The sequence below is a fragment of the Lynx canadensis genome, chromosome C2 (genome assembly GCF_007474595.2).
Source record: "Lynx canadensis isolate LIC74 chromosome C2, mLynCan4.pri.v2, whole genome shotgun sequence".
Classification (NCBI taxonomy): domain Eukaryota; kingdom Metazoa; phylum Chordata; class Mammalia; order Carnivora; family Felidae; genus Lynx; species Lynx canadensis.
The window spans coordinates 31,076,727-31,094,217 of record NC_044311.2 but is presented as its reverse complement, the minus strand read 5'-3'; the positions used below and the strand labels follow the sequence as shown (position 1 = coordinate 31,094,217).

At 44.0% G+C, this 17,491-nt stretch overlaps 1 protein-coding gene across 1 annotated transcript in view; it reads right to left on the bottom strand.

Moving 5' to 3' along the window:
* The window catches only part of EPHB1 (EPH receptor B1), a 143,294-nt gene that overhangs the window by 35,838 nt on the left and 89,965 nt on the right, over positions 1-17,491 (bottom strand). Inside the window, exon 9 of the mRNA XM_032594577.1 lies at positions 14,795-15,010. Within this exon, the coding sequence (XP_032450468.1) occupies positions 14,795-15,010 (216 nt within the window). The remainder of the gene's footprint in view (positions 1-14,794; positions 15,011-17,491) is intronic.

Sequence of the window (17,491 nt, the reverse complement as noted above, 5' to 3'; positions counted from 1 at the left end):
AGAAGAATTTCCAGGGGACCAGGACTCGGTTTTATTCTGGCTGCAATTAAAGGGTCTCCCCTCTTTTCCTTGCTTGTCTTCATTCCTCTCTACTTTCCATCCACCCAAGAGATAGCCTGTTACCCAAGCTCGGTGATTGAAAGAAGAGTGAGGAATCATAATTGGAAAACGGCCTCGTGAGGAAAGCCGTGGATCAGATAGGGAGAAGAAGTAGGATTTAAATATAAAAATGCCCGGAACTGTGGGGAGAAGCAGAGCTGGACCTGGGGTTATCGGACAGAAAGCCAACAAACCTTCCTCTTTCTTTTTTCTTTTTTTCTTTTCTTTTCTTTTCTTTTCTTTTCTTTTCTTTTCTTTTCTTTTCTTTTCTCTTTTCTTTTCATGTTTGTTTACTTTTGAGAAGGGGGGAGGGGCAGAGAGAGAAGGAGACACAGAATCTGAAGCAGGCTCCAGGCTCCGAGCTGTCGGAGCGAAGTCCGAGGCGGGGCTCGAACCCAGGGACTGCGAGATGGTGACCTGAGCCGAGGTCGAGGTCGGAAGCTCAGCCAAAGGAGCTGCCCAGGCATCCCAACCCTCCTCTTTCCCAGCCTGCACTGAAACCTGTCAGGCAGAGGTTCTCCTAGTGAGCAAAAGCATGGAGTTGGAGCTGCAAAGTGCAGACAGGGGGGCTTTCTCCCAAAGCCCTGCAGGATTATCTCCGGGATAATTTCCTGCTTTCTTTGCACCTTTTACGTGTTAAGTCCATTACAGGAAAAAAAAAAAAAAAAATCTAAATCAGTACTATAGCGTTGAACCCACTTCTCAGCGGTAATGAAAAGAATTCGCCCAGTTATCACCCTGCACCAGTTTAGGTTTCTGTCTGCCTCTGGGGAGTTCAGGGTGTGTGTGCATTTCTCTGTGTGTCTCTGACTATGCTTTGGGCACTGAATGTGTATACTGTACTACCTATGTGTGAGTGTATGCGCGTGTGCATGTGTGTGCGCGCCCACATATGCCCTCTGTGTGTGTTGCTGATGAGAGCCGCTCACCACAGGCTTTAGGAAAATTCCCAGAGTCTTCCACTCCTATCACAGGGTCACTTAGCCAGTCAGTCCCCCAGGAGGGCTGTGAATGGCATTGCTGGCCCCTGGTGGAGCAGCCAGTCTAGGCAGCCTGGACAGGGAGATGCCTGTGCTCCCAGCTCTGCCCTGGGTCCCCTGCCATTTCAGGGGACAGTGAGGCAGGCCCACCACTCTTGTGGGGTGTGGCAAAGAGAAGGGGGTCTCAAGCTGTGTGCAGCACCCACTTCTGTGCAGGTTGGTCTCAGAGCCTGGCGTGAGGCAGAGAGAGGGACCTAAGGCTGAGGCTTTGGCCCCCTCAATCTTTTCTCTGCGGATTCCCTCTTTGAAAGACCCCCAAAACCAGTTCCCTAGAGAGAAAGGAATTCTTCGTCCCAGACATGGGTGACCCCCTCAGGTGTCCTGAGCTATTATCTTCCTTCCTTTTTTTTTTTTTTTAAATGTTTATTTTTGAGACAGAGAGAGAGAGCATGAACAGGGGAGGGTCAGAGAAAGAGGGGACACAGAATCTGAAACAGACTCCAGGCTCTGAGCTGTCAGCACAGGGCCCGACGCGGGGCTCGAACCCACAGACCCCGAGATCATGACCTGAGCCGAAGTTGGATGCTTAACCGACTGAGCCACCCAGGCGCCCCTTATCTTCCTTCCTTCAGCACTGATTTACTTATAAAAGATAGGGGCCAATAAAACACAACGCAAGAAAACCCTCTCTTGGTTCAACGCCAGTGTCCGGGCAGCCGCTTCACCGGTAACTGTGACAATGAATATGACTGAGGTGTTAATTTATATGATTTTTATTCTACGGAATGGAAGAATCTCCAGACTGAGGGTAAACATAGATGCCTTTAATCCTCTTTTATAAAGAGTATTATTTTTTAACTCTTTAATGCCAACCACAGGATCTCTAGGGCTGATTAATGTCTCTTGTTTTGTGTTTCGTCCAAAGCAGCTGATGAAAGGGAGAGGGGTTCAGACTCTGGGAACTGGGTTCTTACGGGAGCCAAGTGGCAGCATCAGCGTGAGGGTCTGGAGCCCGGGAAGCAGGTGCTGGTGTGCGGTCTGTGGTGGGGACCTCTGCCAGTACCATGCCGTCCTGGCCTCCTCGGACAAAGGTCCGGGCCGAAGGCACAGGGGCTGCAGACTACGTGTCCAGGTGTGGCCCTGGGGCCTTCACAGCCCCCCTGGGGTTGGGAAGGGAAGAAGAGTTCCAAGATGACGGAAAATGCATTTCCTTTTCCAGTCTGACAGCATGAGGACTCTGTCAGACTTGCTTTGCTTTTTGAAAAATAATTGACATTTTTTGCAATGCAAGTGTGTGAAGTAACATATGCTCCCTAAAACAGTCTCAGGGCCGTGGATCCCCAAGTGTGGTACCAGAGTAGGGCTATCAGCATCATCTGGGTACTTGTGTGACGGTGCTTCCCGGGCCCCGACCTTGGACCTACACATCTGAAACTCAGGGGGCGGGGCCCCCAAATCCGTTCTTTAACAAGCTCTCTGGGGATTCGGGTGCACAGCGAAGTGTGAACACAGCCGTTGCAGTGGACACAGTAACTCAGCTGCCTTTTCTCCTGCTCTCTCCTGAGAATTTTTCTTCAAAATCCTTCCACGGTGATCCTATCAAAAGGACCCTTAATTGTCTTTTGTGACTATCATCTTTTCCTGAGATGCTTGGAGGCTCTCTGCTTTATTGTTTTCTGTTTTTGAGTGACTGGGATTAGGGAACATTAGAGGCTTTTTTTTTTTTTTCCACCAGTTATCCTTGAGAATGTATGTCCGTGTGTGTCTTCCATGGGGGATGGGCTCTGAGAGCATGGAAGGCATTCACGGCAGCACCCACAACAGTCACATAAGCCATGACCAGGGAAGGACCTGTACCGGGGGTAGTTTCTAGTTTCTATCACATGGGGTCTTACGAAACTCATAAATTCTCACAAATCCCATTTTATGGATGGGAAGACCTAAGGTCAAATTTACCTCTGTAAATAGTTTGAATCCAAGTCCTGCATTCTTCCTGTCATATCAAAGAACTATTCTGCCATACCAGACAGCAAGAAAGTTCTAGAGAGGGTTTGCCGCTTTCCCAGCTGATGCTGCTGAATGAAGACAGGGCTTAAACAGGAAGCGTGATATCGTGGAACAAAGGTAAAACCTTCTGCGAAAGCAAAGTCCCTGCAGATCTCAGCACAGAACTGATTGTGGCTGGAGCAGACACTGTCCCCCAGAAACACAGTGAGGATGGAGGCTGCAGCCTAGACAGTAATCCATGGGAATAACAGGGGAGGATGAGACAAGGGTCTTGCCTCCACTGTGACCCAGGATGACTGGAATTCATCGCAGAGGAACAAGGGCTCTGCAGAACACGTGTGGGGTGGGCCTGATTTCCCCCAGCAGGTTCAGGATGAGCCTGGTGCTCACAGGGATCGCCCCCAGGAGAGACTGTCCCTTGTTCCATGGCGAGGATAGGCCTCCAAGCCTGGGGCCCAGAGCAGTGCAGGAGGTGAGTCTGAGACAGATGGGGCAGATTCTAGAGGAAGTGGAAGCTGGTCCAGGCAGTCAGGGTGGGAAGGGAGGGGCAGCACCAGGCAGAACAGCACATAAGGAAGACCTGACGAAGGGAAAAACCATCATGGAAGGACAAGGGTGCAGCTGGCAAGCTGTCTGAGAAGATGGCTTCTGCCTCCTGCCATGATGGGCAGATGCCCAAGGAACAGCTCTGTTTGAGGTTCACAGGGCAGAGGGGACAGAGAATGCCAGCGGACATTAGAAGAGAGAAAGCAAGGAGAAGGAGGGATCAGTGAGCTTGGAAGGCAGAAAGCATTAGAAGCTGCAGAAACACAGGGTGTGGGAGGAGCGGGGGCCTGAGACAAGAGGAAGGAGCAGCAGGAGGAGCAAAGGGGAAGGGGCTGAGGGAGATCAGAGGCGCCTTGAAGACGGAGCTCAGTTCATGATGAAACAGGGAGGCCTGCAGGGAGCAGGGCCTAAGGAAGGCACAGAGCAAGGCTACAGACTTCTCAGAGAGACAGCCTGGGGCTCTGAAGGATGGGAGAGTTGACACTACTTTGTCAGAAGAAACCTGGTGGAATACTAAGAAGGGGAGATTTCGCTCACAAAGGGACTGGATGGGGCCTTTTCCTACTGATGAGAAGAGAAAGCAAGCCAACTGGAGTAGGGTTTTTGACTTAACCAACAGAAGGCCACCATGAAGAGATTTGTGGGATTCTCTTGGGGCTGTGTCCACCAATGTGAGCTGATAAAGGGTGAAGATCAGGTTTGTGAATGTGCATGTGGGCCCCAAATGGAAACAGTTGATCAAAGATATGGCACCTTTCCTGGTACGTATGTGCTATTTTTCTTCTTGCTAACAGAAGACAGGACCAGTCATAATCAGAATGTGACCTGTGAAGTCAAACATGCTTGTGTCCTCCCAAGATGTATATGTTGAAGACCTAACCCCCAATGGGATGGTATGTGGAGGTAGGGCCTTGGAGAGGTAATTAGGTTTAGATGAGGTCATGAGGGTGGGACCCCGTGACAAGATAAGCGTCCTTATAGGAAGAGGAAGGGAGACCAGAACTCTTGCTCTCTCTACCATGTGAGGATACAGGGAGAATGTGACCATCTGCAAGCCAGTAAGAGGACTCTCACCAGGAATCAAATCTGCCAAGACCTTGATTTTGGACTTCCTAGCCTCCAGAAGAAATGTGCAAAATCAGTGTCTGTTGTTCAAACCACCTAGGCTATGGTATTTTGTGATGGCTGCCCACACAAGCTAAGAAATTGGGAATGTTAATTTGAATACCTGTAAATCATACAGGTGTTAGAGCCCAGCCCAGCTCATATATCTGTCCCTCTTAAAGGGCGGGAATTTTACCAGCAGTTAAGAACTCCTTAGGTTAGTGGGTTTATTTCAACCATAAGAAAGCACAAAGGAACACATTCTATCTGTTCATTATTCCAGAAGCCTGGTGGGAAGGAAATGATCCTGGGGCTAGAAATAGCAATTTAGAGGAGGAAGACCTGGGGAAAAGTATGGTGGAGAATTAAGACAGAATGAGACATGAAAGCTGAGGGCCAAGTAGGGAAAACTAGAAAACTTTAATAGCTATTAATGAGGTCTTCACTTATAAAATAAAACAAGATGTCTTGAAAGATGATGATATTAAAAAGGTCTTGAAAGAACGGCATGAAATGGGGGAACTAAGACGGAGTATAATACGGACTATAAAGACCGAGTATAGCAGTCTTAAGGACTGTTTCATGGAACAGGGGTAACAAGGGGAAGGTTCTACTTTTGGTGTGAGGGGTATGCTTCTAACAAACAGAATCTCCAGTGAGTAACAACAAAATAGAAGAGAAAAGGAAAAGAAGTAAGATAACAGAAAACTGTTTGAGCATTCCAGAAACTGAACAGCACAAGGTGAGTTTCACCTTTTCCAATTTTGCTCTGAGGAAAGTGTGCCCTGTGGCTAAAACTCCAGCTCAAGATCCCACCCCCTTTGTGGCTGCAGGAACCAAGGGAAGGAGCCCAGAATAATCAGGATTGCTGGAGAGTTGGGGTTTGCAGGGACTTCCTGGAAACAAGAGAGCCAGGGAGAGAGAATCCCAAATTCTGGATATGAACTTTTCCCGATTCTCTGGCTGACCCCTGAATCATGCATTTATGAGACAGGCTGAAAACCACAGGAAATGAAATCTGAGCTGTTTCTCCCTGCAGACTTGACAGTTTGCAGGTTGAATCTAACTGAGTTAACTTCCTGTTAAATCGGAAACATTGACACTTTTTGGATCAATGTAATAGCACCTACAGGCTCTACATTGTAACATTCATAATGTATATAATCCCAAACTACCATTCAGACAAAGACTCAGGGAAATGTGACCCCTTTTCATGGGAAAGAAGGATGCCAACCTCAGGATGACCTGGGCTTTTTTTTTTTTTTTTTAAGTTTATTTATTTATTTTGAGAGACAGACAGACATGGAGAGAGACAGCAGAAGAGGCACAGAGAGGGAGAGAATCTCAAGCAGGCTCCGCACCATTAGTGTGGAGGCTGATGCGGGGTTTGAACTCACAAACCGTGAGATCATGACCTGAGCCGAAACCTAGAGTTGGACACTGAACCGACTGAGCCACCCAGGCACCCCAGGATGACCTCAGCTTTAAAGCAGCTATTATAGCTATGCTCAATGAGATAAAGAAAGGTATGCTTATGATGCATAAAAATATAAAGCGCCCCAGTTGATAAATGGAAATTATAAAAGAAAGATTAATAAGAAATTGTAAAGTTAAAAAAGACAACATGAGAAAAAAATCACTAGAGGAACTTTCTGTTAGCAAAATGGAAACGGTAAATCAAAGAATCAATGAACTTAAAGACAGTTATAAGGAAGAGAGGAAAAATTGGGGAAAATAACGAGCAGAGCCTCAAGAACCTGTGGAACGATTTCACACGTTCTACATACAGGTAATTGTATTGTAGGTGGTGTCATTGCTTTGAGGCACTCTCAACCTGTAGTTTTTCCTCTACCTCTTTATATATTAAAAAACCCCAAGTTCACACCAATACTTTCAATTCCAATTCAATACCACATAATTCATTTTAGTTTTCATGTTTTCCATATTTGTACCTCCTTTTCCAATAGCTCCCATTGTCTCCAATATATTTCCTCATCTCCTTGCAAATAGCTAATTTCCCAACCTTTCTTGGCTGCTGGCTCTCCCCCACATGGATCTAGATATCTAGTAGGGATGCCTCCCTTGCCTGAGACATCTACCTTGATTGGGTCTGCCAAGTAGCTTTTTGGTGAAGGATAAAAGAAAGCCAATAAAGTGTTTTGTTTCATTCTGAAAGAAGGTAAGAGAAGAGTTTGGAAGGGAAAGACAAGAGAAAAGCCAGTTATTTTTCTAAAATGCAAATTCATCACCTTTGGATCATGTGTATCCATCTATGTGTGCACACACATACACACACACACACACACACACACACACACACACACACACACACAGCCCTGGAATGACTTCCCATTGCTCTAAGGCCCTGAATTCTATCACAAGGGTCCAGGAGGCTGCTGCTGACCTCCCTGGCCACTTTCCTCCTCTTTTCCCAAATTCCCAGCATAGGGGTCCTCTATGAGCTCCTTTAATGTTCCATTTTCTCTCTTGCCACAGGGCCTTTGTATGTGCTATTTATGTCTCTCAGTGTTCTAACCTCCCCTTTCATTTGGGTGACTGATTCTTCAAATCCCTGCTGAAGCACCATCTCCTCTTCTGGAAGCCCTCCTTAATCCCCCTAGATATGGTCAGATTATATTGTTATTTATTGTTTTATTCATGTTCTCACAGAACACAATGGCTTTTTTCTCCACTGGTCATTATGCACTTATATCTGTGTTTGACTAATGTCACCTTTCCTCATCAAACTGTGAGTGATGTAACAATAACAATGTCTCTTTTTGATCTTGATAGTGTCCCTGGCCTGTGACCAGTACTGACACATAGCAGCTGCTCAATACATACTGTCCATGTGAATAAATTCTTTGTAATTTTAGAACCGCAAGTTGTTAATCAACAAACATGTTATCTATTTTTAAAATAATTATTTATTTTTTAGAGAGAGAGACAGAGCACAAGTTTGGGAGGGGCAGAGAGAGAGGGAGACACAGAATCTGAAGCAGGCTCCAGGCTCTGAGCTGTCAGCACAGAGCCTGACGCAGGGCCTGAACTCAAAAACTGTGCGATCTTGACCTGAGCCAAAGTCAGACACTTAACTGACCGAGCCACCCAGGTGCCCCATGTCTATTTCGATTAAAAGGAAAAGAATTGAGAAATAATACGATAAATATAGTGAGACAGGGGAACATAAAAATTGGTGAAGGATCCTGAAAGCTCTTAGATCTAGGAGTTTATACGTTTTATCAGTTAGAAGAACAACAAAAACCACAACGAATGGTCTGACTAATGTATACAAGAACATCATGTGGGGAATCCTTTACCTAAAAAAAATTTAACGTAAAGCATAAATGTTTGGTTCACATCATTATTTGGTGATTCACAGTCATTAAACTGTTAGTCCTTTCAAAGATAGAATAAAGTTCCATTCAAAATCCAAATGTGAGTATTTATGCATGTTTTGGAACTAGAAAAAGTGATTTCAAATATACCTGAAAGAAAAGATATTTGGTAACAGTCAACAAAGTGTTTTTTTTAAAGGAAGAATAAAGGATAACCTCACCCAAAGAGGAGAACTTTTGCTAAAGTTATTATAATCCAATCAATACGGATAGTAAAACTTGTGCTAAAGTTATTACGATCAGAACAATATGGTTGGGCATAGAATAAGTAAATAAGTTGATGGAGCAGAATTGAGAATCAAAACATGGTTCATATATGCAACTTAATATATGACAAGGATGACAAGTGATCAATAAAATATGGATAATATATTTAACACATGGTATTGTTAAATGATCTATTCACTTGTATGAAAACAGGGTAAAAAAATATATATCCTAATACATACTCAAAAACAATTCTGAAGGGCACCTGGGTGGCTCAGTCAGTTAAGCATCTGACTTTGGCTCAGGTCATGACCTCACAGTTTGTGAGTTCGAGCCCCGCATTGGGCTCTGCACTGACAGTTCAGAGCCTGGAGCCTGCTTTGGATTCTGTGTGTCCCTCTCTCTCTGCCCCTACCCTGCTCATGCTTGGTCTCTTTCTGTCTCTCAAAAAAAAAAAGTTACAAAAATTTAAAAAATTTAAAAAAAAGTTTGAGAATAGCCCTTGTGTCCACCAACAAAAGAACAGATATATAAGCAATGAAATACTACAATAAATGGGAACAAAGTATTGCTGCACACAATAGCATGAATGAATCTCACAGACACAAAGAGCATAGACTGTAATTCCAATCATGTGAAGTTCTAGAACAGGCACAACAAATCTATGGTTGAAAAAATAATCAGAACAGTGGTTGCCCCTGGGTGTGGGGTAGGGGTGACAACTGATTGGGGAGGAGTATGAGGGCACTTCCCAGTGTGATGGCCACGTTCTGTATCTTGACAGGAGTTTGGGATACACAGGTGTATGGATTTGTTCAAACTCTATACGTGTACACTTAAGAATCATTTCTTACCAAAATCTCTGGGATGAAGCAAAAGTGGTTCTAAGAAGGAAGTTCATAGCACTGCAGGCCTCGCTTAAGAAACCAGAGAAATCTCAAATAACAATTTAACATTACACTTAAAGGGAACAGAAAAAGAAGAACAGGTGAAGCCCAGAGCTAGTAGAAGGAAGGAAATAATAAATACCAGAGCATAAATAAATGAGAGAGAGATTAAAAAGACAATAGAAAATATCAATGAAACTAAGAGCTGGTTCTTCAAAAGGATAAACACAATTGAGACATCTTTAGCTAGACTCAGCACGAAAAATGGGGAAAGGACTCAAATAAATGAAATTAGAAACAAAAGAGGAGGCGAAGTTATAACTGATACCTCAGAAAACCAAAAGTCTTAAGCAAGTGTTATGAATAATTATATGCCAACAAAGTGGACAACCTAGAAGAAATAAATAAACATTTTACTGTCTTCTGAGACTGAATCATGGTGAATAGACTGATTACTAGTAAGGAGATTGTATCAGTAATCAAAAACTTCCCAACAAATATAAGGGCAGGACCAGACAGTTTCACTGGTGAGTTCTACCAAACATTCAAAGAATATGTAATACCTATACTTCTCAAACTCTTTCGAAAAAACTTCAGGAAACACTTCTAAACTCATTTTATGAGGCTGGAATTACACTTATACCAAAACCAGACAAAGACAATATAAAAAAAGACAATTACAAGTCAATATTCCTGATGAATTTTGGTACAAAAATCCTCAATAAAACATTAGCAAACCAAATTCAATGATACATTGAAAGGATCATACACTATGGCCAAGTGGGATTTATTCCAGAGATGCAAGGATGGTTCAACATCCACAAGTCAATCAACATCACACACAGCATTAACAAAATGAGAGATAAAAATCATATGATCATCTCAGTAGATACAGAAAAAGCATTTGATACAATTCATTCATTTATGATGAAAACTCTCAAGGAAGTGGGTACAGAGGGAACATATCTCACCATAATAAAAGCCTCATATGACAAGCAATGGTTAACATCATACTCAATGGTGAAAAGCTGAAAGCTTTCCTTCTAAGATCCGGATAAAGACAGGATGCTCACTCTCCCCATTTTTATTCAACACAGTATTGGAAGGCCTAGCCAGAGGAATTAGGCAAGAAAAAGAAATAAGAGGCATCCAAATTGGAAAGGAAGAAGTAAAACTGTATTTGCAGATGACATGATCCTATATATAGAATACTCGAAATCCTCCAACAAAAAACTGTTAGAACTAATAAATGAATTCAGTAAAGTTGCAAGATACAAAATTAATATACAAAAATATGTTTCATTTTAACACACTAATAACAAACTGTTAGAGAAATCAAGAAAACAATCTCATTTACAATTGCATCAAAAAGGATAAAATACTTAGGAAAAAATTTAACCATGGATGTGAAAGACCTGTATGTACATTGAAAACTATGAGACTGATGAAGAAACTGAAGAAGATACAAATAAATGGAAAGCTATTCCATGTTCATGGATTAGAAGAACTAATATTGTTAAAATGTCCATACCACCCAAAGCAATCTATAGATTCAGTGCAATCTCTATAAAAATTCTAATGGCATTTTTTACAGAACTAGAACATATTATTCTCAAATTTACATAGAACCACAAAGAAAAATCAAATAGCTAAAAAATCTTGAGAAAAAAGAACAAAGAGGTATCATAGTCCTTGATTTCCAACTACTCTGTAAAGCTACAGTAATCAAAACAGTATGCTATTGGCAAGAAAACAAAAACAGAAACAGAATAGAAAACTCAGAAATAAACCCATGCCTACCTGGTAATTAATTTATAACAAAGGAGCAAAGAGTACACAATGAGGAAACGACAGTCTCTTCAATAAAGGGTGTTGGACAGCCACATGCAAAAGAATGAAACTGAACCACCATCTTATACCATATACAAAACTCAGCTCAAAATGGATTAAAGACTTGAACGTTAGACCTAAAACCACAGAACTCCTAGAAGAACACAGGTGGCAAGCTCCTTGACCTTAATCTTAGCAATGTTTTATATTGGATTTGGCTTCAAAGGCAAGGGAAACAAAAACAGAAATAAACTAATGGGACCACATCAAACCAAAAAACGTCTGAACATCAAAAGACGCCATCAACAAAATGAAAAGGTAGGTTACTGAATGGGAGAAGATATTTGCAAATAATGTATCCAATAAGAAGTTAATATCTAAATAGACAAAGAAATCATGTAACTCAGCATCAACAACAAACAACCTGATTACAAAATGGGTGAAGGATCTGACTAGACATTTTTCCAAAGACATACACATGGCCAAGAGGTACATGAAATCTGGAAATGCATCAACAGAATAGGATGGAGTGGAGAATGGACAGAGGGATAGCTCAGATGGATGGTTATATAATAAATCATACAGAGCAAGGTATTCATTCTAAAACCTAGGTGGTGGGTAATGGCTAGACTCTGTAAATTCTTTTTTTTTTTTTTTTTTTTTTTAATTTTTTTTTCAACGTTTTTTATTTATTTTTGGGACAGAGAGAGACAGAGCATGAACGGGGGAGGGGCAGAGAGAGAGGGAGACACAGAATCGGAAACAGGCTCCAGGCTCCGAGCCATCAGCCCAGAGCCCGACGCGGGGCTCGAACTCACGGACCGCGAGATCGTGACCTGGCTGATGTCGGACGCTTAACCGACTGCGCCACCCAGGCGCCCCTAGACTCTGTAAATTCTATCAAGCTCTCTGTATGCTTGAAAATTTTCCAAAATGAAATCTTGGGAAAAATAAATAAATTTCAGGTGTGCTTAGTATTTAAATATAGAGCAAAACCCCCAATAAGATAGTACAGGAAACTTTAAAAAGCACTTATAACCCTGGAGTGAAGAGAGATTTTTAAATAAACCAAAAAAACCGGGGTGCCTGGGTGGCTCAGTCGGTTGAACGTCCGACTTCGGCTCAGGTCATGATCTTGCGGTTCATGAGTTTGAATCCCGCGTCAGGCTCTGTGCTGACAGCTCAGAGCCTGGAGCCTGCTTTGGATTTTGTGTCTCCCTCTCTCTCTGCCCCTTTCCCGTTCATGCTCCTGTCTCTCTCTGTCTCTCAAAAATGAATAAACGTTAAAAAAATTTTAAATACCCCAATGTTTATAGCAGCACTTTCAACAATAGCCAAATTATGGAAAGAGCCTAAATGTCCACCAACTGATGAATGGATAAAGAAATTGTTGTTTATATACACAATGGAATATTACGTGGCAATGAGAAAGAATGAAATATGGCCTTTTGTAGCAAAGTGGATGGAACTGGAGACTGTTAATGCTAAGTGAAATAAGTCATACAGAGAAAGACAGATACCATAAGTTTTCACTCTTATGTGGATCCTGAGAAACTTACCAGAAGACCATGGGGGAGAGGAAGAAAAAAAAAAAGAGGTTAGAGAGGGAGAGAGCCAAAGAGACTTAAAAACTGAGAACAAACTGAGGGCTGATGAGGGGTGGGAGGGCAGGGAGGTGGGTGATGGGTATTGAGGATGGCACCTGTTGGGATGAGCACTGGGTGTTGTATGGAAACCAATTTGAAAATAAATTTCATATTTAAAAAATTTTTTAAATAAATAAGTAAATAAACAAACCCCAAGAAACATAGAACAGATGCGTATTTTTGCCTAGAAGAATATTAACCGCTTTTGGAAGCCAAAGGATATCATAAACAGTATTAAAAGAACAACAGATGTGGTAAGGGGAACTAACTGTATCATACATGGAGACAAAGGGTTAACACCCCTAATCTAAAAAGGCTTCCTATAAATTTCTAAGAAACCAGCATACAACCCAATAGAAAAACAGGTAAAGGCATGTACATATAATAAACAGCAGCTGAAACGTGAATCCCAGTAACTGTGCGAGAAGACAGTAAAGGGGTATCTCCAGCAGTCAGGTGAAAAGGCAGACCAAAACAAAAGGAAGTAATGCTTTTCATCTTTGGATTGGCAAATTGGTAAAGATCGATTGCCTTCAGTGCTGGTCAGGATGTTGGAAGGTGGGCACCATACGTTCCCAGTGGAGCGTAAATATTCACAAACTTGTAGAAAAGCAGCTTGGCAGGAAGAATGTCCCTGAGACACGCACAGCAGAACAATAGGCATAGTATGATCCCACTGTTATAAAATAAAAATCTTCAAATTTTGGAGCAATGAGAAAAGTGTGAAAAGAGACATGCCCAACTATTAAAACTGACGCCTAAGGACAGGGGTTGGTACACTATGGCCTGAGCACCAAATCTGTCAGGTCACCTGGATTCTTATAGCCCATGAGCTAAGAATGGTATTTATATTCTTTTAAAGGGTTACCTAGGGGCGCCTGGGTGGCGCAGTCGGTTAAGCGTCCGACTTCAGCCAGGTCACGATCTCGCGGTCCAGGAGTTCGAGCCCCGCGTCGGGCTCTGGGCTGATGGCTCAGAGCCTGGAGCCTGTTTCCGATTCTGTGTCTCCCTCTCTCTCTGCCCCTCCCCCGTTCATGCTCTGTCTCTCTCTGTCCCAAAAATAAATAAACGTTAAAGGGTTACCTAATTATCTACACAATATCCTCTATGTTGCCTCTTAGCCAACAAAGCCTAACATACTTATTATATGGCCTTTAAGGAAAAGTTTACTGACTCTTGCTTCAGGGGGGATTGTGGTTTCTTGGTTGTCTTTTTCCCTCTTACTTCTCTGTATTGTTCTTATTTTTATAATAATATCCTGGGAGTGAAGAAACCAGGGAGACCAGTTAGGAAGCTACCAGAAGGGACCAGGTGAAAGAGAATGGTGCTTTGGAATAGGATGGGGGCTGCAGAGATGGAAAGAAAGAGGCAGATTTTATTTGAACCTATGGGAGTTGTCAAGGGATTAGACATGGATGGTGAGGCAGAGAGAAATCAAGGGTGACTCACAGGTTTCAGTCATTCTTTGAATTGGTGGAACCACTAAGCTGGAGAAATTGGGGAGGAAAATGGAGGAGAAAGCTCTGCTTTGGACCTGTAACAGTTGGGACTAGAACTGTGAGAACCAGATGACTGGACGGAGGTGATGAGAGCTGCCTTGACTGTGGAGGGGGAAGCTGAGTGGGAATACCAATGTGAGAGTACTCATCATGTAGACGGCACTTAGAGCTGTCTGGAAGCACTGGAGAGGGAGAAGAGGAGGGGACCAAGGGTCTGCCTGGTGACACAGTACCCAGCCCCACCGGCGCCTACTTCTGCTGATGGACGTCTCTGACGCACTCTCCAACTGCCTGGATTCCTCCAAATCACCTCTTCCAAAGTGTCCTTTTCCCACTGGCCAAGAACACCATCCATGGCTTCAGAGTAGACACCCTGACCCTTCCTTACAGCCTATGCCCAAATGCTTACCTGGACAACGAGGACAACCAGCTGCTATTGTTTCTCCATCTCACATCTGCCTCCCCCAGTGGGAGATAAGTTCAAGTGCCAGTCGCTTCCAGTGTGCCCTGCCATGGGTCCCCGGCCCAGCCATGTGCAGCCACTTTTTATTCATGCCATGCTTTTACCTGAGAACACCAAGAAGGACTCACCAAGGAGCTGGTGTAGGTGGGGTCTGAGGTGTCATCCTGGAGGTAGCGGGAAAGGCCAAAGTCAGACACCTTGCATACCAGGTTACTGTTGACCAGGATGTTCCTAGCAGCCAGGTCCCGATGCACGTAGTTCATCTCAGCCAGGTACTTCATGCCGGCGGCGATGCCCCTGAGCATCCCTACCAGCTGGATCACCGTGAACTGCCCATCATTTTGCTGTAACAAGACATAAAGGGCATTGGGATCAAGATGGGCTTCAGTGGTTAAACAGAAGCCACAGGACCACGGCCCTGCTGCTTGTCAGCCTCTGTGTGTGACTGGCCACGCTGCTCACTGTGTCCTTCTCCCTCCCCCCTTCCCCATCCCTCTCCTTGAATGCTCTGCTCTCTCCTTGCCAACCCTGTTGATTCTATCTCCAAAATACATCTCAAAGCCATCCACGCCTCTCCATATCTACTGCCTCCATTCTAACCAAGTCACCATCATCCATCACCTGTAACAGCCTCCCCACACCTGCCTCTCCCCAATCCATTCTCTACACAGCAGCTAGAGCCAGTTTTGCAAGACATAAATCAGGCCATGCCACTCCCTGGCTTCAAGCTCTATAACAGCTTCCCATTCATTGCATTAGGGAAAAGCTCCAAACTCCTCCTCATGGTCCACGGGACCCCAGGGGATCAGCCACCACCTCACCTGTCAGCCACAGTGACTGGTGACCTCTCAGTCCTTTCCCAAGCCAAGGTCTTCCTTATGGCCCCTACACCTGCCGTCCCCTCTGCTCTTCCTCACAATCAACACTTACCTGCCCTTAAGGTCTCCACTAAGTGTCCCTTTTTCAGAGAGAATGTCTCTATAACTACTCCCCTCCTCCAAATATGACTAGCACTTTCTTACTATCTTCTTGTCTTTTATGAATGCTCTTATTCTTCTTCTTAGCATATCACAAGTTTTAGGTGTGTATGTGTAACACCTATCCATCTGCCTCTGCTGCTTGGCTCTCTGAAGACAAGACCCTCTCTCCTGTGGTTACCATTGTACTCCCAGTGCTAAGAACTTTAAATAGAAAAGGCTCAATAAACATGTGCTCCATTAGTGACTACTACATCTCTCCCTGTTTCCAGAATTAAATGCTTAAGGTGTCTTCCTTGGGTCCTACCAGAGCTGTCAACCTTGACATTGGGATAGCCATATGCACCTCAAAGGGATTAGTGGCAGGAGAAACACACACACAACGTATGGCATTGACCCTCTTAGCGAATGGGAGCCAAGCTGCAGTGCTGCCCCTCTCCAGTCACCGGTGGGCTCACTGTTTCCTGGGTGGATGCTCTCCTTCAAGGTTTGGCGACAGACCTCAGTGAATGTATCAACCTTCCTCCTGCCTCCCCAAAGCCCTTGGGTCTTGGCTTCTGCACACACTGGTTACATCAGTGGACCCTGTGCGTTGCTGCCAATAACACATTTTCTCTTCTAGTCCAGCCCCAGCTGCTCCGCCGAAGGACGATAAGTAGTATTCTGTTAAGTAGAGCTTGGCCCAGGCATTGAGAGGCTTTGACTGGGGGAGAGGTGAGAGGAGGTGGAACACCCTGGGTCTAGTCTAAGTTACTGCTGGACACAGACCCTGGGCAAGGCAGCCACTCCCCAGCTCCCTCCTGTGAAACAGCACGCATAAACGTGCACAGCTCCCATTTACTGAGCACCTACTGCATGTGGGGTGATATACAACACAGTCACATGCACTACCTCACTTAAGTGTGTGTGAGACACAGCATCTATGCATGCACTCCTACAAAAGCATTTTCCATGCAAAAATAAATATGGAAAAACAAAACAGCCATTGAAAAACTACCCTGTGTATTAGAGAAAACCCCACCAATCAAACAGTCTAACCATGATAGTGTGAATGTTGAAGACTTCCTTCTGCGAGACTGCAAGCCCAGGTCTGTGTTCTAGGGCTACGCCCCTTGATCAATCAGAGTGAGCAAACTGACGCTCCCTCCACACCTTCCTGAGATGCCTCCCAGAAGAGAACCCCCAAACACACTGGGATTGACACACCCCAAGCTCCAGGCTGTTTCTAACTCAAACCTTAACCACCTCCCACCCTGCCTGGAATGCTTTCCCTGCAATATTTTCTTCTAACCAACTCCAAAAGGAAGTGCAGATCTGCTTTTTGGAAACCCTGACTGTTGTTCAGCACATGGTGCCCATCTGCGAGAGCTGGATGTGCTGTGAGTGATACGAATCCTCCTCCTTGCTAATGAACTTCAATCAACACCTCCTCGAGAAGTTAGCCAGGCTTTTGCGAACACCATTCATTTTCTCTAAGTAGGTCTCTAGGGACCTGCCTCCCCAGAAAGTTGTCATGCAACTTCTGTATGTTGGAAAATGTATCTCAGCTGCAAGTCACAAGGGTCACATTTTTCCAATTCAGTTTGTTACTTCCTCTCTGTAAGTGTAGACAACAATGTGGTTAAAAATGAATGTCTCCCAAAAGAAGCTGGCTTGTAGATAGATTCTGGGGAGGGGATCGGTGGTGGTTGTAAACAGCTCTGGGAAGAGAAATGTTGGAAGAATGCACAGCAATAGGTCTGTTTCTACTTTAAATCACTGAAGCCTTCATGGAACAGCTTTACCATCTGATTTGTTTTAATATTTAGGTCAGTCACCGTTATAGGTTTTGGGGTCAACAAAGGCCAA